The sequence below is a fragment of the Mustela erminea genome, chromosome 2, assembly GCF_009829155.1.
Source record: "Mustela erminea isolate mMusErm1 chromosome 2, mMusErm1.Pri, whole genome shotgun sequence".
In the NCBI taxonomy this organism is placed as follows: Eukaryota; Metazoa; Chordata; class Mammalia; order Carnivora; family Mustelidae; genus Mustela; species Mustela erminea.
Genome location: NC_045615.1, coordinates 157,976,293 through 157,999,222, shown reverse-complemented (window position 1 = coordinate 157,999,222; position 22,930 = coordinate 157,976,293). Strand labels below are relative to the sequence as shown.

Here is a 22,930-nt window from a genome sequence, read left to right as displayed (position 1 = left end):
TTTACATAAAAGAATGTGATGGAAATGAGTAGGGACCATGGGAGTAGTCTCCCAGCCAGACATGTGTCTGAGGACATTATGACAGTGTGGGGAATGAGGACCATGGAAGGGTTTTGGGCAGAGGGCTGATATGCAACCTTCTCAAACCCAGTCTCCTCTTAGAACTCATCCACAATGATGCCTGTTCATCTTGAGCCTTCTTTTTCTAGAAGTTTGCCTTTTCCTTAGCATGGCACAATTTAGTAAACTTATTCTAGTATATAGCTAATACTGACACATGTAGCTATAGATCGTTATACACGTATGTACAAGATAAAGACAATATATGCTGTTACAGTAATGGTTTTATGTGAGCCGTCTCATGACTTTATGTCAGTTCTCTCTCGATTGAGAGTCCCTTAAATCGAGGGACACAAACATACTTCTTCATCTGTCTAGGCCCAAAGTAAAGATTCATAGGATATACAATTTCTTCTGAAAGTGTAGCTATTTTTAAAATTGGACTTTATTAGAAGTTATGATGCAAATATGGAGCTCCTTTATAAGGCATACAGCTTGCATGCAAATAAGCCACAGAAATGTTTTTAATTAGCAAAACCTAAATTTGTCTCAGTAAGTTAGTCTTTCTCCTTACTCTCCCACATCCCCAAATCTTTAAATCATTAAATGATTGCTTACTCATTCCTTTCCACAGAGTGGCAGAGGTCAACTTTATCAAATTTGGCCAAATATTATCACAACTGGGACCTTTTATTTCATGTTTATTTGCTGATTTAGATGCTCATTCACAGGCAGAATTGGTTAGTGGGCAGATCGGGGGTCCAATCTTTGGGGTGGGACAGCCAAAACCTAACCTTTGCCTCTTATAATAAGAAGACCTAGTATGGGGACTGGCTTCCCTTTTATCTAAGCATTTGACCTACTTAGGTAGCATATAGTTAAGAATGTATACTGAAAATATTAATCTCTTTAAAGATGTGTCCTGGAAACATGAATATTAACTAATTTTAATATTAATCCAGCAAATGCTCCTTTCCTCTTCCTCATGGCCCTCTCATGTGGGCAAAGGGGCTGTACTTTAGGGAGCTAGGGTTTGCCTTGAACATAACCCAGGCCACACAAATGGGCACTGTCCCTGTTAGTCATGGTTTTAAAGTTTCTTCATTTTACTCACAATTATAGTCTCTCCCAACACAAATGAAGCCTCCTTCCCAGCTGGAGTTGTTGGAGCTACGTGTTCAGGTCCCCCGATCCCAACTCTCCTTTGACACTTGCACTGTGAACTACTGGGCTTCTGGGAACAGCAAACGGCGCTCCCCATCCTCCTTTCCCACAGCATTTCAAAGGTCCCAGGCAGGCTCCAGCCAATGTCATGGAGCATTCCTCTCCCTCAGCACTCCCCAGACCAAAGGAGCCTGCGGGGAATGAGAATCTCCTGAAATGTGGCTGAGCCTCCCTCTGAATGCTAGTCACAGAGTCTCCTTAGAGACTGCCCTGAGTTCATTCTTGGCTCAACTGTTCTCAGGGGACATGTGTAGTATTGTGCCAAGAACAGTAAAGAAATCATAAAGGAAAGCAGCCCTGGTCATCCAAGTCAGAGCCGCCATTGTTTCCTCGAGCTTCCCTGGGCCGGGCCCTAGCCTGGCATGGATGTGTCAATCTCCGTTTGGGCATTTAGGAAATAGAGACTCCAAGAGGTTCCCCAAAACTCAAGCAGTTACTCAAGTAATGTAGAAACTCGAGAAGTTACCAGCTCAATCGGTTAGTGGGCAGAAACGGGATACACCCTTTAAGGCTGGATCCCGCGAACACTTGCGTTTCTACTTCATATGATCCAGAAGATCTGGCACAGAGATTGGCCTCATAAGACACAAGCTCAATAGTCTTTTTTCTTTTTTTTTTAAGATTTTATTGAATTATCCTAGAAAGCAGGCAGAGGGGAAGGCAAAGGGATAAACAGACTCTGCCCTGAGCAAGGAGCCTGACGGGGGTCTTGATCTCACCACCCTGACAGCAAAACCTGGGCTGAAGCCAAGAGTTGGAGGCTCAACTGACTGAACCACCCAGGCACTCCCATGAGTTGAATAGTCTTGGGCAAGTCACTTTACTGCTCCCCGCCTTCCTGGCCTCAGTTGTGTCTCTACCTCTGCTTGTAAAATGAAGAGTCATTCCATCATTCCCACAGCTGATGTTAATTGTTTACGAGGTGTCAGACTTTGAGGAAATACACTCTTCCTCTCAGAGCATCTTTCCAAATTAAATAGTGTATTTAAAATGTTTTTTTTTTTTTTTTTTTTTTTTTCATCAGGAAGTGCAATACAAGGGTCTCACAGTCTCTGGGTACCTCTTACCCATAAAATCCCAAAACCAATAAGAAAGCTTGATGTGAGGAGATGTGAGCCAAGCTGGGTATCTCAGAAATGACTACGGATCTCAAATTCAGGTTTTGTTTTACTTTGACATTATTTACTTTGACATTATTTTACTTTGACATTTGTTTTACTTTGACATATCCAATGGGATAATGTCATTTTATTGCTGAAAGGAAATTCTAAGAAGGCTCATTGAATCTAACGTCTTCATTTTACAGATGATAAAATGGAAGGTTATAGAAATTAAGGTATTTGGTTGAGATCAGACTCCATCAACTGCAGAGCTGGGACTCGTTAGCTTTTGATTTCTGGCTTGCAGTCTTTTTAAATTCTCTAGTTCTTGGACTGATCCCCAGTGAAGCTGGTAGCTAAGACAATAATGAGGATAATAAGATCCTGGCCTCTACCTCACGGCACATTTTTTCCAAAGTTCAAACATCTCTGTACTACTCTCATGGCTTTTCTTCTGCCACCTCCACACCACCCACACTCTAATTTTCTTAATATATGTCTTTGAATCAAGTCATTTTTTTTCTTTAGATACTTACTACATATTGTTTAACGATAAAAGCTATGGAGTCATGAGTTCAGTGCTATTTTATTCTTTTTTTTTTTTTTAAATTCGCATGAAAACAAAGCCGGTTTTATTAGGATAAAAACATATTCAGCACCTTGCATGCTACCCATGTAGGGACCATACTTTGGGAACACGGCTCCCATGACCACCTGTTTCTCAAACGGTCTCAGGGAGGAGATGTCGGGCTGGGGGGAAAGCAGCTGCCCTCAGGCCCCTGAAAGAGGCCACAGAGAATGGACGGTTGAAATTTGGGGCCAACAGCCCCTGTGTCAACTCCTGCCACCGCTCTAGGGAGTGCGGCAGCGGCAGCTTCATGAATACTGCTGCTCGGTGGAGGCCGACGTTGGTGGAAATGTGACATAGGGGGACAGCAGTCCTGCCTCAGCCTCTCCCAGGAGCAGTGCAGACACGGAGGAAGACCGGATTTCTGGGTCCATGATGCTAACTAAGCCCCGGCATCTGTCCCCTCACATGCCCCATGTCCGTTCTGCTCTTCTCCGTCTCTCTGTAGCACAGATTTACAGTGCCTGGCATCACAGCCCATCGTTACTGTTTTTTAAATTACTTTATACAGTGAACATAATTGAGCTTGGGCTGGGAGTTAGAACTTCTAAGGAGCTGAGAGCAGCACGACTTGCCATGGGTGGGAATCTCAGCTCAGATTCCTGGGGGCATAAAGAGGGGGGGGCGGGTTGGAGTGATTTCTAACAGAGAATCCCTCCTATTGTTTGCCCTGGATGAGAAGAACTCTCTTCTGAAAATTCTGATCTGTCAGTGTGAGTGGGTCGTCTGTGTCACGTTGGCTCACCAAATTCCTCCACTGGGGGACATAGGTATTTTGGTTTAGGAGTCAACCAGAAAGAGGAAAAGAAAACCCCTAAACCTCTCTGCCACCAGAGCATCCTTAATGTAATTAGCATTGAAATGATCCAAAAGAATTTCCTGGGGGTTCTTTTCTTCTGGGGTCAACTAGCTGCATGTCAGGGGGCAGGAGGAGGAAAGTGTAGGCTGGCAAGTCTGCCTTTTGTAGCCTCGGACTTAAGACATGAAAGACCAGGTTGGGAATCATCCCTTTGTGAATGACTCAGAGGGGAAAAATAATGGATGGCGGGAAGCAAGCCACCGTCTTGCTTAAGAGCTCTCATTTATCTCCATGGACACCGAAGGAGAGGTTTTTCGTTGTTATTTCTTTAGTATTTCAATGATGACAGTGAGGCGTGACCATGGATAAAACAATCCTGAGGGTAAAATAAACCAGAGAAGTTGGCATTTGCCTTTTTGAGACTAAGCCAGGCAGATGAGGTTCAGGTTCCTTCAGGGTTCACCAGCCTTAGCAAGTAAGACCTTCCACAGGGCTATTTCTTCGGTTCCAAGGTCGTGAGTGAGAAGGAAGGAACCTCAGAGCCGGAAACAGAGTCCTAACCCCGTGTGCCGCGCAGTGTGCAAATTTATTAATTTTATCACGGAATACGGGTGGATGGAGTTATTTTTCCCTTTCATACACTGTTTTCTGTTTGGGGTTATAGACAGGTACTTAAATGGATCCTTATTCCCTAAGATTTACAGTAATAATCCTTTTGGGAGTCTGCAAGTGTTTTACAAACATTCTGATTTTCCAGGTTAAGAAGATTAAAGTCTAGAAGAGTCAAGCCTGTGTGGGTATCTGTGCGAAGAGCTGGCTAGCACTGTAATAATAATCGCTAATATGTACTTTAGTGCGGGTTCTGCAAGACACACTGCATACCCTCGTCTCCGTTAATCCTAACGAGCAGCCTCTGAGGCAAGGACAGCAACTCTATGGCCTTCGTTTTAGAGATGAGGAAGATGTGACACCCAGTGAAGAACACACTTGCCCACGTCTCCCATCCAACAAGTGGTATGGGTGAGATCTGAACCCAGCAGTCTGAGGCCAGAGTTTGTATTATTAATTAAGTAATATAAGAATATTACTTCTAGTCCTTCTAGAGCCAGGCTTTAAAACGACCCCACCATCTCTCCAAACAGAAATATGGCAAAGTGTTTTTGATGGCCTACTTCCATGGACTGACTGAGATTTTATGATCTTAATGTAAATTCACATTCATTTTTAAATTTACTTTATTTTTCTCCAAGATTTTATTTATTTGTGTGTGAGAGAGAGCGCGCACAAGCAGGGGGGAGGGGCAAAGGCAGAGAGAGAGAATCTCCAGAAGACCTCGCTGAGTGTGGAGCCGGATAGGGGGCTCGATCTCATCAGTCTAAGATCACAACCTGCGCCGAAACCAAGAGTCCCACACGTAACCGGCTGAGCCACCCAGGCACGCCACACCTACATTTTTGAGATTGTGGTTCCCACCCGAAGACCACGAGTCTGATGATAAAAGCAAGGTACTGTTCAATGAAATGTTGTCTCTTATCGGCCAATATTTTTCTTTCATAAGACCTGAGGCACAAGGCATGCCGAGGGCAGTATTAATTAAGCACCCATTATGTGTTCTCCTAGTACAATGCTCCCTGGTCAGTACTCTGTGGGGCGGGGGGCGATATTTAGGCTCTTATCTGATCAAGACGATGGCTGGTGCTGATCCATTTTCACTTCCCTGTTATCATTTGATAATGAAAAGACACGATCTTTAGAGTGAGAAGATTACGGTTAAAGGGTCTGGATATAGAATTGAGTCTCCTCCAGTCAGTCTCCCCAGTGAGACAGCCAGCCATAGATTCATTAATGATATCAGCTGTGCTTATAAGCGAAATCCCACTCTCTCAGAGAAGCATTTCCAGAATCACTTTAGTCATATATGACTGGGGAAAGTATTTGAGACAGAAAATAAGAAAAGTGTTCCACCGAGACTGAAACTGTTCAAATGTAATGAAAGGTGATACCGAGACAATTAAAATATGGGATGGAGTTGAGCTGTTACCAGGTAACAACAGAAATGGTAACTAGCTCGTTTTATTACCTTGACATATATTTTTCAAAGGATAATTTGGAAATATTTCATCGTTAGATTTCAGATTAAGATTTAGGTAGTAAAAGTAAATCAAAGGAGAAATAAAAGTAGTAGAGACAAGAATTCAGAATAATTTTTACCTAAAATAAAATCTGATCATTGGAGCTTCTTAGTGGGAATTTACTTGGGATTCACAAGCTTTGAGGTTTAGGCTAAGTGTCAAAAAGTGGGTCCAAAATTTAAAAACTGTGAGTGAGGGTTTATAGCAATCTATAACTTCATCATCTCTGAAGTCCTTGGGAACCAAAAGCAGGAGGGGGTTAACAGGGTAGGAAGAGCGTTGTGGTGGGAAGGGGGATGCCCTGAAACCCACAGTGGCAGCAGAGCGAGCTTCAGACAGTCTATAACTCTGGCTGTGTATTAGGGGGTATCTGTGTGCACAGGTATTATGAACTGAATGTCTGCACCCAATCCCCAACTCATACATTGGATCTTACCCCCAATAAGGTAATATTAGGAGGCAGGATGCGGGGCCATTGGGAGATGATTAGGTTGTGAAGGTGGAGTCTTCATGAGTGGGATTAGTGTCCTTATAAAAGAGACCCCAGAGAGCTCCCTTGCGCCTTCTGCCATGGGAGAACACAGTAAGAAGACCGTTGTGTGTGAACCAAGAAACAGGGGGTCTTGCCAGGCACTAAATCGGCAGGTGCCTTCATCTTGTGCTTTCTAGCCTCCAGAACTCTCAGAACCACCTGTAGTTTAGGCCACCCACCCCTAATGGGATTTTTGTCCTCATAGCCCAGACTGATTAAGACAATAGGGGAAAGTGTTTTCTTATTCTCGATCAAAAGTTATCATTTTTGAAGCTAAGAAAATATGTGAGTTTATTATCTAAAGTTTGATATTTAGTCATTAAACCAGACCTTCGGTGCTAGGAATATATCTGTGAGCCACATAGACAAGGCCACACTCTCATGTACCTGGAAACACAGCATAAACAGTGAATAAAAAGCCACAGGAGTATATGTGAAGAAGAGATACAACTGAACTGTGACAGTGTGTACCCGAAGACAGAGCGGGGCTGGGGGACAGGACATGCATCCTGAGCAGGTGATGTTTGAGCTGGAATGAGTTAGAATTAACGGGTGAAGAGATGTGTTTTGGGTTCCCAGGAGAAGCATTCTAATGAGGAAAGGCCCTGTGTCGAAAGAGAGAGAGAGGGAGAGAGAGAGAGAGAGAGATCCATCAGCATATTCATGGGACAGAGGGAGCACAGTGTGGAAGGTACAAAGACCTAAGGGTAGAGCAGGGATGGCAGGCACAGCCCCGCCCTACAGGGCTCTTTCGGCTGTGGGTGTCATCCTCAGGGCAGTGGGAGGCCCCAGAGGGTCTGGGATGCAGGTCGGAGTGAGGTGATGTGTGACCTGAGCAGATCTGTGCATAATCGTCCCTCTGCTGCCGTGTGGAGAATGGGCAGGATGAGGCTGGGGCAGGGGAGCATGTGGCAGAGGATCACAAAAAGGGATTATGGGAGCCTGGACGCGAGAAGGAGAATGAAGAGAAGTGGATGCGTTTGGCAGCTGCTAAGACTTTGGTGATGGCGAGGACACAGGGAGTAAGGAAGGAGCGACGCGGAAAGGTGACGGCACCATCTAGGGTAAGAGGTCAGGCCTGGGCGTGCAAGACGATGGGATGTCTGTACCACCGAGCCTAAGATGGATAGAACGCATTTTAGGACTACTGCTTCGTGACACATTCTGGGCATTCTGAAAGAATCTGATCGGTAAATGTTTAACATTTTTTAAAAAAGATTTTCTTTATTTAATTGAGAGAAAGAGAGTGAGAGAGAGAGCATGAGAGGGGAGAGGGTGAGAAAGAGAAGCAGACTCCCCACTGAGCCAGGAGCCGGAGGCAGGACTCGACCTCGGGACTCTGGGATCATGCCCTGAGCTGCTTAAGCAACGGATCTACCCAGGCGCCCATGTTTAACATTCTTTTATTTTATTTTATTTTATTAATTATTTATTTATTTTAAAAATATTTTATTTATTTATTTGACAGAGAGACAGATCACAAGCATGCAGAGAGGCAGGCAGAGAGAGAGGGAAGCAGGCTCCCTACTGAGCAGAGAGCCCGATGTGGGACTCGATCCCAGGACCCTGAGATCATGACCTGAGCTGAAGGCAGAGGCTTTAACCCACTGAGCCACCCTGGCACCCTAACATTCTTTTAGATGATCTTCCCACCTCTGTGTTTTCAATAGGTCATATATATTTTTAACAATACATCATTTAAATATTGTGGTTATTAACAGTGTATTAACAATATACACATTTTTTTCCCTAAAAGTTTTCCATGTGTACTTTAAAAAGTAGTCTTCCACTTTTTTAGGACTTCATTCTTTTTCAGATCTCTGTCTCCTCCCAAGAGTTCATCATGGAATAAGGAAATGTCGTGTGGAGCTAAAAGTCCCTTGCAGGTATGGTGGCAGGGCTGTCTAGATGTCTCTGTCTGCCAAATGCCATTTATGGAAGGGGATTTATTAGTGAAGTTCCTACCAAATAAAGACTGGGGTTCAGACTAGTAATTTAAAGTTCAAAGACCTTCATCAATTTTCCCAATTATGTGGCCTTCCCCTTGTCCTGAGAAGTGTGAGTGGCACAGTAAGGCAGTGGACACTTGGATTTTACAGACAAAGGAGAATATTCACTCTGCAATAAGCAAAGTGACTATAATTTTAAAGTTTGCATTTGCAAGAATTGAAGATATCTCCAATATAATTTGGTGTGCAATATCAGTCAACGAAACCTAATCCTAACCCTAACTCTTTGGCAGAACAGATACCATCAAGATCACCTAACTGGAATGTTCTGGGGATCACCCAGGGTCTTTCCTGTGCCCACTGCTAGCCGGACTCTCAGAACACGTATATTCTGAGACTCATATGAATATGAATCTCATTTCTTCAGCATAGGATAATTGTATTGCACAATTTCTTAGCATGATAAGCCAGGAAGACTGCCCTTCTTGTATTTGGTTTATAGTTAAGAGCCCTTAAAGCCAGAGTAATGAAGTGACATGGTCTATCAGTGACAATGGGAAACTGGAAACCAGGTAGAAACTGGTCCATGTTTCTGGTACCGAACACCTTGCAACTTACCATACCTATTCCTACCACAGGAATATCTTTAAAATATAATTCTCAGCATTTTCTTCTCTCTGTGGAAACTTTTGATGACTCTCAATGGTCTGGCAAGTAAAGTAAACCACCTCCTCCTGTTACTCAGGTCCTCTAACAAGTGTTTCTGTCCTGAAACCTTGTTTCTTGCTTCTACAAGTCCCCCTTCAGTGCAGTCTGGGATTCGCTAACCTAGGCTACTCGCCATGCTGGGCACATGCTACCTTGTAGGCTCTGCAAGGACAGTGATGCCTTATTCATGGCCGAACCCCTCGTACCCAGCCTCACAGCCAAAGCTCAGTAGAAGTTTGTTGAAGACGGTGGGCATTCTTTGTTATGATAAATACAACAACAAAAATAACAGTAAAAATAGTAAAATGCAAAACATGATGATGATGATAAATCATAGTGCAATAACAATTGTAGACACTGACTGAGCCATTGGTCAATAGCTGTTAAGCTGTAAATTTCTTAATTAAACCTTACAGTAATCCCGTCACGGGGATACTATCCTTATCTCAGTTTACCGACGAGATGACCAATGCTCAGAGAGATTACAACCTCTGCTACTGGTTGACTGACTCTTTGATTCACATATTCAGCAAACGTTAATGAGGGTCTCCTACGTATCAGGCTCTGTTCTAGGGATCCGGGATGTAGCCTGCATCCTCCTCTTTGTGAACAAATTCCTTGCTTTCATGGCGCTGACAGTCTAGTGGCCGAAAACAGACACCCACTTGCTAAAAAAATGAGATAAAGTCAGAAGGGGTAAGCACTCATCAGGAAAGTAAGTGAGGGTAACGGAAGCAGCAGTGACGGGAAGACGATCTTACAAAGACGTAAGGGGAAAGGCTCACTGTGGGGATGGACGTCAACAAAGTCTCGACAGGTGAAAAAGAGTGAGCGCCACTGAAGACCTAGAGGGAAAATACTTCAGGCAGAGGGAACAGCAAATACAAAGGACCAGAGGCAAGATTGTCTTTAGTGTGTTCCGGAAATAGTAAGGCTTCCCCTGTGCTTGCAGGTGAAAGTGGAAAAGGAAAGGAGAGCAGACACTGCATGGGTTAGACCGTGGGAGCCCTGCAGGTGTGACGCAGACTCGGCTTTGGCTGTGCTTCTGGCGGGGAAGCAATGGAGCAACAGGGTCTGTCCTCAGTGTTGGAAGGCTCTCTCTGGCAAGGGAGAGCTAGTGGGGACCCGTGATAGGACTACTAAAGTCCTACTGGTGAGAGGAGGGAGAGGGCTGAGGGGAGCCTGGGCTCGGATGGTCTGCACGAGGAGTCTGTGAGGAAAGGAGGAGCCCAGGACTAGCCCAGGGTTTCTGGAAGGCAAGGGAGGAGCAGTTCCAGATAAGGAAATCAGGAACTCACTGTACATCTATTCAGTACGAGAGGACTATGAGCCACAGCAGATGACAATGAGCCATGTTGGTTGACATGTTGGTTGAAGATGTAACACATCTTCAGTTACATTGAAACAAACATAGGCTGAGGAGGGCACTGGGCCCCTCTGCAAGACAGGTTCTGGTGCCTGCAGTGCTGCGTCGGTTCTCAGCTACTTTGCCATCAGTTCCCTGAATCTCCCTGGCCCTGTCTCTCTTTAGGTCCAAATTCCCTTCCTCTCCTTGGACTCAGCTCATGGGCTTCCTCCATCCTGGAACCTTCCCTCGGACCCTAGTCACGTCGCCCTGCCATGACATTCACCTGGTTTTAGCATTATTCACTGGTGACCATGTCTGGGTATCTGCTGAGTGGACAAGTCCTTGGATGAATAAGAATATGCCATGTGAACTCCATCAAGAACAAGACAAAAACACTAATCAGAAGTGTGGTATAATTATCGACACTATGAAAGGCAGCTCAAGGATCTCTAAATGAGACCCCCGACTGGTAATCTGTCAGCATCGGCTCTGGGTGCTGCTGGCCGGAGGGGCTGGGGAAGGAGCAGCTCAACAATCCCCGCCCGGTCAAAGAAGGCTTGATTGTGGTTTCCGGGATCTGGGCTCTGGGCCCAGTTCTGCCACTGGGCGGTGTGACCTTGGGCGAGGTACTCCAAACTTGTGCAGCATAATTTCCTCACCTTTGAAATGAGCAGACTGTATCCCATCTGCTCAAAGATCCTTGCGCCCACTCCAGTTCCTTCTCAGATTAGAAACTAATGTGGTCATGCTAGTGGTATGAGGAGTGACTCGGGCCCTTTCTCTCTACTGAAGCTATGAAATCTCAAAGACTGGTCTTCTCCTTCTTTGCCTTGAGCACAGGGTACTGGTAGATGCAGAGTAAATATCTTTTGATTTACTAGGTCACAGGATGAATCCTTCTTGATCTATGAAATGTACCCTGGACGGATCTCTCTGTAGCCTACCCCCAGATCTCTTCTTGAGTCAGTCCCTCAATCCTTCCTTAGGTTCCCTGGGTGCGGTACCCCTAGAACTATCACGGCTCATGACCCAGGTCCGTCACTGATTTGGTGCTTCTTGACCCTGCTGGATCAGATTTAAGGAAATCAAGACACAGGTTGTACAACACAGGCCAAAATGCTGGGACGGGCCTTCGCTAACCCAGCCTGTGAAAGGAGGGTGCTTGCAGGAAGTAGCAGGTAGTATCAGATTATGGAGAATCTTGCTTCCAAGCTCAGAGTCTGTGCTCAGGAATATGAATCTACCATGTCTGGACTATCCTGGAGGGGCAGCAAGTGGAGAAAGGGAAATCAGCTGGAAAACTGAAGAAACAATGTCATGGTGGGGTGGCAGGGAGGGCCGCCCTGGGACACAGAGAGAAGAGATCTGGACAGAGATCTGGAGGAGATCTCTGGGACAGAGGGAAGAGATCAGGACCTCTTTGAGCCTGTATCTTGCTGGCCCCTTTGCTAGGGACAGTCCTTAAGATGCCTTAAGATGCCAGGTCCAGTCCACACCCACCCTGTTCCAGGAACCGTGTCCATGCTAAGATGGTCCCTGCACATTGGGGCCATGGTGAGTAGCAGGCAGCAAGTGGGGGCGTGGGCTTGGTGTGGAAAGTGCATCGAAATGCTGTGGGATGAGTGTCGGCTGGACGTGTAAGCAGGGTGCTAGTGGGTTCGGGGTCTGCACAGAGGAAATCAACATTCGAACTGGCTGTGCCCCTCTCCAACCTTCTGATGAGCCCTCCGCGGGGCTGAGCTGGATGGACAGCGCTGTGGCTTTCCCTCTTCTTGGCTTCTGGCTGCATAGCAGAGGGGAGCCGGCGAGAGCGGAAGACTTACTTCCTTCACTCCCAGGAGAAGAGCCTTGGGTGAGCCGTGTCTCAGCCAAGAGTCACTGCTTCTGTCAAGGTCATCTGTTCCACAAGACTCTTCTTCTGGGTCCTGGTGATCGTTCCCTCCTCCTAGGCCTGACTCATAATGGTTCTGCTATTATGCTCCCCTGTTGTTCCCCCAGACCCCAGCCAAGACCTTTGTGATCAATTTCTTTATCTCAGTGTGACTGAATCTCTCTCTCTCTCTCTCTCTCTCTCTCGTTGGGACGGTCAGTGATATACTCGGCCTTTGAAATAAGAATAGCTGCTTCTTTGGGATTTTATCTACCAGTAAACTGTGAGCTCTTCCCAGAGGAATCAGGTCTTGCTCATCTCAGCCCTCTCTCTCCACTTCTACTGTCTATGGGAGCTTCTGTTCATGCAGGTTCCTTACTGATTGTTAAAAGATGTTCATTTCTCCTCAGTCACAGCCATGCCATGCGTCCGACCCCAGCTGGTCATGTGGCTGTGTTCTGAGCGTTCCCCAGGGAAGGGGCCATAGCTCCGTTTCCCCCTTCACCTTCTGGCTGTTCCCACCTCACTGTTCCTCACTCGAGAGTCCAAACACTCCCACTAAGGCCTTTTCCTTCTCAATACCCTGAAACTGACCATCTTTACGTCAATGCCAGAGGCATGTGACCTCAGAAGAGACCCTAAATCTCTCTCCACCATGATGTCCAAGATTGCAAAACCAAGATAAGAATCACACTGACTTCAGAGGACCACTGGGAGAATTCAAACAAATGCAATGGCCTGTAAAATTTATTGTCTTTCTCATGAAATATATCAGTGACTTTAAAGAATAAGCCAGTTCTCTACACCCCCCCCCCCCTTACCCTACTTGGCTTGACTGGTTTCCATGAGGTAAGCACTCCGTTAATACACCAAGCAAAATTCTAATAACTGAGTGCTCCCTCCCCTCTGGGAACTGTTCTAAGCACTTCACAGGTCCTCTCACTGAAGCCCCACAAGAATCATGTCCGACAGAACCTATTTCGTTCCCATTTTACAGACGAAGAACAGTAACGGTACAGAAAGATGAAGTCACTTGCCCAAGGGCAGGCGCCAGTTTTAAACCCAGGAAGCTGGGCCAAAAGCCACACAGATCGCCCCTCTGTTGATGCTGTCTCCCCTGCTGACATTGTCGGGGACATATGTGAAGTGCAATCATAAGGACCCGAGCAATCAGTGAGGCAGCATGTGGGAGTTAACCAAGGGACTGAAAGCCACGTTGGCCCCTCGCTGGAAGTTCTTGCGGACGGACCTCTGGCTTGGCCCCCCTGATTCAAGTCCAATGGCGCGGGGTTAACGGGGCTGCTTTCTTCGCACCTCGGGGTTTCGGGACCCAGACTCACCTGAACTGAGCGCGTGCTCCACTTCCTGCATGATCACGCCCGGGGAGGCGGTGGTCTCCATGTCCACCATCAGACAGGTCACTTTGGCCGGCGCCGTGGCTTGGGGCGTCGTGTCCGCGGGCCTCGGCTGGGCTGTGGCATGGGAAGTGGGTGTGTGCGCAGAGCTCGGCTCTTCCGTCGGGGACCCCGGTGGGGCTGGGGACCCCGGTGGGGCTGGGGACCCCGGTGGGGCTGGGGATCCCGGTGGGGTTGGGGATCCCGGTGGCGTTGGGGACCCCGGTGGGGTCGGGGCCCCCGTGGGCTCGGTGCTGGTGTGGGCAGAGCTGTGATTGGCGCTGGTGGGGGAGGCGGACGAAACCTCCCCGGCTGGAGAGGTCGACAGGGGTGGGGGCGAGGAGGCCGGAGCCTGAGGGGAGGGGAGCGTGGGAGAGCCGGCGGGGGCCTCGGAGGGGGCCCGGGACCCCGTCGGGGGCGCGCTTGGCTCCTCGGTTGTGCTCGGGCCGCGCTCCGAGGGTGTGGGTGTTAAGGGCGCCCCGCCGCCGGCGGGGGAGGCCGCCGCGCTCGGGCCTCCCCAGGGAGAGGCTGGGCTGCTCGGGCCCGCTTCTCCGGGCTCTGCGGAAACGTTCCTGGGGCGTGTGGGCGCCGGGGCCGAGGCCGGAGCCGGGAGGACCGCGTGGCCGGGGGCGCCGCTGGTCGGGGAGGCAGGAGGGCTGCGGGGCGCGCTGGTCCAGCCGGCCGTGGACGGGAGAGCGTTGGCCGGAAGAGACACGGGGAAGGGGGCCGACGACGGCAGGCTGTGCACCCGCAGGCCTGTGGAAGAGCCAGCACAGACGCGGTTAGCGCGCACGCCTGGGCCGGCTGCGCCCCGCGCTGCCACCGGCCTCTCGCGCCTTGCGCGGCGCCCTCCCAGCTGGGAAGGTGACCGGTGCCTCTCTTCTCCCCACTCCCTCTCCCTCCTCCCGCTGTGTCCCTCGGTGGGAACCAGCCTGAAGGCCCAGCGAGACACACGTGTAGCCAACACAGGGAAGGAGCTCGTCTTGTCCCCTGCTTGCTTGAAACTGCCCTTAACTGGGGAACTGACCTTCCCCGGGAACTTTCTGGATTGCTTGGGGGTGTGTGTGTGTGAACCCCAGTACCTGCGCTGACGGTGGCGGATCTGGGGTTGGTGAGAGCAGAGCTGGAGGAGCTCCTGTGTCGGTCGGCTGCTCCCTGGCCCAGAGGTTGTGAGCTCTGCTCTGTGTGTGTGTGTGTGTGTGTGTGTGTGTGTGTGTGTGCGCGGGCGCACAGGGATACTAGGGCTGTGGGCTTGCTGCTGGGTTGAGTCAAGATGTGAACACATTCTCTGTGAAGGGGGAAAGGCAAGAGGTCCTGGAAGAAAACCTGACGGGACGAATATGTTTTGGAAGTATTATCTGGGACTGGAAGGTAGTTCTTTCAAATTCTAGCCTCGGGTCTTTACAATCATATCATTTTGCAAAATGGTTCCCCTTCACATTTTCTAACATTTAGAATTAGTTTCTGGTCTTCCTTCCTTCCCTCCTCCCTCCATTTACATATTCCGTTTAATTAACTAATTCTTTCATTTATTCAAGTACTTAATAAATGGCTTCTATCACTGAGTGCTATCACTCACCCAGTCTTGAATTTTTATTTCACTTTTTATGTAAACCACCTTCAGATTGAGTCCCCAGGCCCCTCACCATCCCCCAACGAGCTTTTCCTCTAGTCATTTCCATTCAGTGGTTGACACCTTCTTTCAGTCAGTTGCTCAGTTAAAAATGGAGACATCACCCTTAATGCACCCCTTTACCCCCCACCCCATATCAAATCCACTGGTGAGTCAGGATGACTCTACCTCGAAAATACATCCCAACCCAACCACCTTTCTCCACCTCCTCCATCATCTCAAGATCACCTGAGCCACCAGTCCCTTGCCGAGACAACTGCCATAATCTCTTCATGGGTCTTCTGCCCTTTGGATTTTCTCCCTTTCAGTTTGTTTCCACAGAGCAGCTGGTATGATCTTTTATTGGTATATCAGAGCATGTTCTTTAATTGGTCAAAACCCTTCAAAGCCATTCTGCTGCACTTACAACAAAATTCCAAACTAATCCCCTGTGTCGCTCCGTGCTCTCCCCATCATTCAGGTTGGTCTCTGCTCAGATGTCACCTCCTTCTCAGAGGAGCCTTCCCAGATGACCCCAACTGAAATCCTCCCCACTCCAGCTCCTTGTTCCGTTTTTAAAAGATGAATTTTTTAATTGTTAAAGTGCATGTAACATTTACCATTGTAACCATTTTAAAACCGGCTTATTTCTTTCAAAGAGAGAGAGGAAGTGCAGGGCTTGGGGGAAGGGGTAGAGCAAGAGGGAGAGAGAGTCTCAAGCAGACTCCACGCTGAGCATAGAGCCTGATGGTGGGCTTGGTCAGGGCTCCATCTCACAATCCTGAAATCATGACCTGAGCCCAAACCAAGAGTTGGAGGTCTAACTGACTGTGCCACCCAGGCGCCCCATTTTAACCATTAAAAAAAAAAATTTATTTATTTGACACAGAGAGATCACAAGTAGGCAGAGAGGCAGGCAGAGAGAGAGAGGGGGGATGCAGGCTCCCCGCTGAGCAGAGAGCCCGATGCGAGACTCGATCCCAGGACCCTGAGATCATGACCTGAGCCGAAGGCAGAGGCTTAACCCACTGAGCCACCCAGGTGCCTCATTTTAACCATTTTTAAGCTAAGTGGAATTCAGTGCCATCACCACTAACCCATCTCCAGAACTTTCTCATCTTCCCAAACTGAAACTCTGTACAATTAAATAACAGTAACTCTCCTTTATTCGGTGGAGACCACTATTACACTTTTTGTCTCTGTGGATTTGACGACTTTAGGTAATGCATGTAAGTAGAGTCATATTATAATTGTCCTTTTGTGAATGGGTTATTTCACTTAACCTAATGTCTTCAAGGTTCATCTATACGGTAACATATGTCAGAATTTCCTTCCTTTAAAGGCTGAATAATAGACTTTTATACACATAAGCCACATTGTATCCATCCATCCATTCACTGATGGACTTCTATGGGTTGTTGCCACCTTTTGGTGACTATGAATAATGCTATGAGTCTGAGTGTACAAGTATCCATTTGAGACCCTGCCTTCAGTTCTTTTGGGTATATATCCAGAAATAGAAGTAGTGGATCATATGGTAATTCTATTTTTGATTTCTTGAGGAACCACCATATCCTTTGCTCATTTTTTTTTCATAAAATAGAAGTTGCTTCCTGAAATCACATTACTATTTATTTACTTGTTATCTCTCTCTTCTATCAGAATGTAAGCTCCATGACGGCACAGGGACCCGGTCTTAATCATTAATGTTGTCCCCAAGCCTAGGACAGTGCCTAGACCATGGTAAGTGCTCAGTAAATCCTTGTGGAGGGAAAGAATGAAGGAAGGAAGGAAGGAAGGAAAGGAGAAGGAGGGAGGATGGATGAACTTAAGAAGTTTATCCAAAAATACTCCAGAATCTCTCTGTTCTCTTCTACATCTCACGTAGTATGGCCATATCCACCAGAGCCACCTCGGGAGTGGCTGCCTGCCTGGTGTTACATGAGCACGGGAACCTTGCTTTCAAAGCCAACCTCACTCTCTGTCATTCTACCGCAACACATACCTATGCCTGATGTCATGTTAGGTCTTCAACTCTTTAAGTCTCCATATTCTGAGGAGATTTCCTTGGAGATAGCATCCAAGAAATGGCCAACCATGACAAAATTCATAAGGAATGAAACATAGGTTAGATTCCAGCCCAGAGGACAGGGCAAGAGATGTATTTGGAGGCATTCAGGCATTCGGGGGAAAATTGCTTACTTCTTCATTCTGGCACACAGGAGACACCATAGCTGATGACAAGTTGTGCTACAGAATCTATCCTGAAGGCAGTTTTCTCATATTTAACTGAATTTAACATTTGAATTGTTATAGAAGTCCTTAGTTTTATCTTATTGAAAAGGAATCGGTCAAAGTCATAAACTATAAGAGAGTTACTCTCCTAGTAAATAGGAGGGCACACCTTCTAAATTAGGTCATATAACAGTCCATGTTGCGGTAGTGGAGTTCTGGCATCTCTGAAGTGCCAATGATTTCAGAACAAATACAGAGTAAGAGATCTTTAAAATATGGACAGAACAAAGGTTGGGACAATATTATTAAAATGCTGGATCTTCACATGCAACCTTTGGAGCTTATTGGCTCTGCATCCTAGTAACTCCCATGGCTCATTATTCTGTGGCTGAAACCCCAAAATGGCAATGTTGAACTACTATTGATAGTATCGGAGACAGAAGGGGGCAGAGACTATTGCAATATGATAGCCAAGTCAGAGCCTTTAGGAACCTAGGATACCTGAGAAATGAGCTGTGCACAAAGGAACATTCATTCATTCATTCATTCATTCTTTTATTGAGTAGCTTCTACACCCGTGGCTTTGCCCTCAGAGAGTTCCCTATCCAGCAGGACAGAAAGGACCCCCAACTTTCTGTCATATGATGTGGTAAGTGCCTCACTGAAGTAAAAGTGGGTTATAGTGGGAACCCTGAAGTACGAGGGATACATTCTGTATGGGGGCCATGAAATGCAAAAGTATACAAATGTCATTTTCAAATGACATTTAGAAAAGCTATAGAAGAGATGACATTTGAGTTGGTTCTTAAAGAATGAGAACACATATGATGCCACTTATGGTGTATGATGTTTAGGGTGACAGCTGCATTGTCATTTCCAGTGGAGCTAAAAGCTGGACCGTGGAAATCATTACAGTGCTGAAAGGAACATGCCTGGTAATTGGTTTTGTTGCTAGAAATATCTATTTCCTTGTTTAACTCTGGCTGATATACTTTTATAGCTTTTATCCTTCCTGCTTCCAAAGAAGACCGGAGGTGTCTTCTCCCATGGCTACCTTCTGAGTACTTATTTACAATACTTTAAAGTCTAGGGACACCTGGGTGGCTCAGTTGGTTAAGTGACTGCCTTTGGCTCAGGTTATGACCCCAGGATCTGGGGATTGAGCCCTGCATCAGGCTCCCTGCTCAGTGGGGAGCCTACTTCTCCCTCTCTGGGTCTTCTCTCAGCATGAAGACTTCCAAGGCCCATTAAGACTATCCTAGGGAATGCCTGCTGTCTTCATCTGCTCAGGCTGCCAGGTCAAAATACCATGCAGACTGGGTGGCTTTAACAACACAAGTCTACTTCTCACAGTTTGGAGGCTAGGAAGTCCAAGCAAGGTGTGGGCACATTCAGTTTCGGTGGCCACCTTCTCTCTGTGTCCTCGCATGAACTTTCCTCACGTGTGCTCGTGGAGCGCGAGAGAGAGAGATGACAAGCTCTCTGCTATCTCTTCTCAGAAAGGCACTAATCCCACCCTGAGGGCCCCACTCTCATGATCTCATCCAATACTAATCACTTCCCCAAAGCCCCATCTCCAAATACCATCCCACTAGGATCTCAACGTTCAGAATCACAGAGATGGTCTCATGGACCATCTCATGATGGATTTGTTTCCAGGGGAATACCAAACTAAATAAGTCGAACATATAAGGATGTATACTTTGTCAGGATTAAAAAAAATTTGTTTTAGAGCTAGAAAGGGAGTATGCTGTGTGAGCACAGCTCCTCGTTTGATACATGGTGGACAGACGTGGAAGCTGGAGTGGTATAAGTGAACTCATACTTCTAAGAGCAGGAGCTGGGCTATGTGGCCCAGAGAGAATCCTACAGGGTCAGAATCAGACTTAGAGCTTCCACCTCTGACCCTGCAATGCCCCCCCCCCCCCAATACACATACAGTGTGTCCTTGACTTGAAAAGAGTGGTAAAATGTACTGTAGCAACTGCCATTATGGGATAAGCAGGGGAGGGGGAGGGTCCATGGGAGGCCAGGCAGCTGAATAAGCTGAAATAATTGAAATAATGCCCCGTATACCTTCCCATTCCAAATAGAGCCACTTTCCCTGGAAGAAAATAATTAGCTTTCATATTTCCTTGAGGAAATGGCAGAAAAACTAGAATGAAGAAATCGAACCCATTACTTTCAATTTAGAGGTGAATGTGCTTTGTTCCAAAACAGTGACATTGCCAGATGTGGCATGCCCAGCCTCGGCAGTGACAGGCCTCTGTGCCTGGAAGGGGCTGACTCAAGGAAGGAAATCTCTTAGACTTGGCCCAGAGGAGAGTTCTAGAGGAATGATGGCCAACTTCACCTAAGCCGAAATTCCTCTGTGTAGGCTTACAGATGGCAGCCTTTCCTTAACTTTGGTCAGAAGTTTGGAGCTTTTCTGTTGCAAAAGGAGCTGATTGCTGCTCAGAAGAAGAGCGGATTCTTAGTTGGAAAGAAAATCGTTCATTTCCGTGTACATTGTCCATTATTATGGGAGAGACCAGTATCGGATTTTCTATCTCTTTGGTGTATGAAAGAAAGGTGTCTGGCTCGATCCCCAGTTTCTTGCCTTGCCTTCCGGGGGGTTGCCCGGTTTGGGTAGGCGAGTTCTCCCCAGGCGGAGGTACTCCCGGGTAGAAAGCCTGCATTCTGCCCTCGTGCTCCACCTCTCGGCCTCACGGGGCGTCAGCGGCATCCGGCCAGGCTGGCCGCCAGTGGACAATGAATGCCCCGAACTGTCACCTTTTCCTGGGTTTCATGAACAGCAACATGGGCCGGTGCCAGCGTCCCAGGTTGTCTGGGTGTTGCTTACCCATCCCCCACCCCCCCACCCCACATGTCCTTTCCTGCCCTTCGCTTGTCAAGTACCTGAGGAAACATGCGACAAAGCTTTGGCAAATTCAGTGAAACTCGATCAAAACGCAGTTGGGCCCTTTCCCGTTGCTGCCAAGTCAGGCTGAGTGTTGCTGTTGCCTGTGGTCTCGTGGCTCACACCAGGCCTGCCTGACAGGGGCCCCCAGGGCTGCTGAAGGGCTGCACGCTAAATGACCGCTGAGGTCAGCCAGACGGCCACCACCGTGAGCTTCCTGAAAGGCCAGCCGGCCACATCACACCCCCTGAGGCTTGAGAGGAGGATGGGCAGCTGCGCTGGTTTTCCCCTGACCGAAAGCAAAAACTGCAAATTCCCCACAACAATGTCGTTTTGGAATATGGGTGAGGTCCGGAGCCAATGGCCAAGGAAGAATTCTTGAGACGTCTTCGATGCAAAAAGGTGGTTTATTAAAGCCCAGAGACGGGACCCTTGGACAGAAAGAGCTGCTGCACTGGGGTCTTGAGGAATGGTGATTATATGCTCCAGAGTTGGGAGAAGTAAGGAAAAGGGAGGTTTCATATGCTTTTTTTTTTTTTTTTTAATAAAGATGTTATTTTTTTAATTTATTTGATACAGAAAGCGAGAGAGATCAAGCAGATGCGAGCACAAGCAGGGGAGCGGCAGGCAGAGGGAGAAGCAGGCTCCCCACTGAGCAGGGAGCCCAATGACAGACCCGATCCCATGACCCTGGGATCCTGACCTGAGCCAAAGCCACACGGTTAACCGACTGAGCCACCCAGGCATATCCCCCAGATACCTACAAGATACCAGAGGCCTTGCTGTTGTGAAGTTAAGCTTGTTTTCCTCTCCAGCAAGGTATTAACACTAATGTCGTGGGAGACTCCTGGAAGAATGTCACATGTGTCCTACCCAGGACGGGTGTCAGCTTCTTTACGCTTTGTCTTCAGCTAGCCTTTGGCTCCCTCATCAGCAAGGCCTGGAAGGCTCTGCACAATCCAGCCCCAGTCCGTCCGTCCAGCCTTGTTTCCCACCAGGTCCTCAAACACACCAGGCATTTCTGCCTAAACAGCGCGCTCTCTTGTCTCTGCCTGGGTTACTCCTATTCATCACGCCAGTGTTCGCTGAAGGGCCTTTGCTGATTCTCTCCTTAAATCCCTCCCTCCCCCACCCCCAAGCCCTCCTGGGCTCAGGGCCTCCCCTACCTTAACCGCATAGCACGGACGTCTGATATCTGAGTGTTACTATGTGATTGCTTCCAAGAAGCTTTGTTTAACACACGCCTCCCTCTCCGTCTTCCAAAATGCACATGCAACATGGGCCGTGTTGGATCTGCTCACCACGCATCCTCCTTGTCTGGCTCATAATAGGAATCCAAGCAATTCCTAAAATAAACATATTTGAACAAACTGAACGATGCCCGACTCTCTGCCTCCTTGCCTTTGCCTGTGCTGTTCTTTCCACCCCGAATCCCCCTCCCCGGCCCGATTCTGAGAGCCTTATCCCCTCTGTAAAGTATTCTCCAAACTGAGGGGGGTCACAACACTTCGCACAGATTTTAATTGTAGCACACATTATCCCGAGCCATGCTTTCTCTCCATGCTTGTCTCCCATTAGTCTGGGAGCCTTACTCATAGGGAGTGCAGCTTGGTCTTTGTGTCTTAGTGCCTGGCACAGATAAGGGACTCAATAAATATTCATTGAGTGAAAACACGGATTCTCTACCCTTTGAAAGACAGAAATGTTCTCTGGCTTATAGGCTGGGCCCTGAGAGCACAAACGCATCTTCCCTTTGATCTGTCTGTAAGTTCCATAAAAACCATCAGCTAATACGAAACTGGAGATGGGTCTCCAAGCAGACGTTTGCTATTTTTGCGTGCTCGTTTCCACTCTGGAGACTGCAAGAATTTCCTTTCTCTGGGTGTGATACAGACCAGAGTCACCAGCCCTGGAGGGGTTGGCTATCCATCAGTTGGTCCAAACACAGGCCGGCCTTACTTTTTCTTTACTCAACGGGCTACCCTTCTGTTCAAGGGACAGAAAAAGAGAGAGTAAAAATAATCTTACGGTGATAAATATTTTTTAATATCAAAACTGGGCTTCTGCGTTCTTTAGTTGAGTGAAGCCACTGATACGGACTCGCAAAAATGCCCAACTGAGGGCACCCACCGCTCCAGAAGATTCCTCTAACATCTGCAAAACCACCACTAATCAGAGGCTGGTCGGACCATATGGTATTCGACAGCTATCATAAGCCTAGACAGAATGTGTATGTCCCAAAGCCATCAAACTGTGTTTAAGACACTTGTTTGAAGTAGAAAAGCCCTATTCTCCAGAGTGTTTTGTTTATGGAAATGAGATGCAATCCTAGTCCAAAAAGAGGAAAAACGCTTCTGTTTTTGAGCCACAAATGCGAACCTGAGTGGTGTGTGACTCAATTTCTCTCTCCATAAAGTCAGGGCTCACGGTATCACCGGCC

At 47.5% G+C, this 22,930-nt stretch overlaps 1 protein-coding gene across 1 annotated transcript in view; it reads right to left on the bottom strand.

The window, feature by feature from the left end:
• Positions 1 to 22,930, bottom strand: part of PARM1 (prostate androgen-regulated mucin-like protein 1) — a 99,831-nt gene that overhangs the window by 21,945 nt on the left and 54,956 nt on the right. The window contains exon 2 of the mRNA XM_032334588.1: positions 13,691 to 14,500. Coding sequence (XP_032190479.1) covers positions 13,691 to 14,500 — 810 coding nt within the window. The remainder of the gene's footprint in view (positions 1 to 13,690; positions 14,501 to 22,930) is intronic.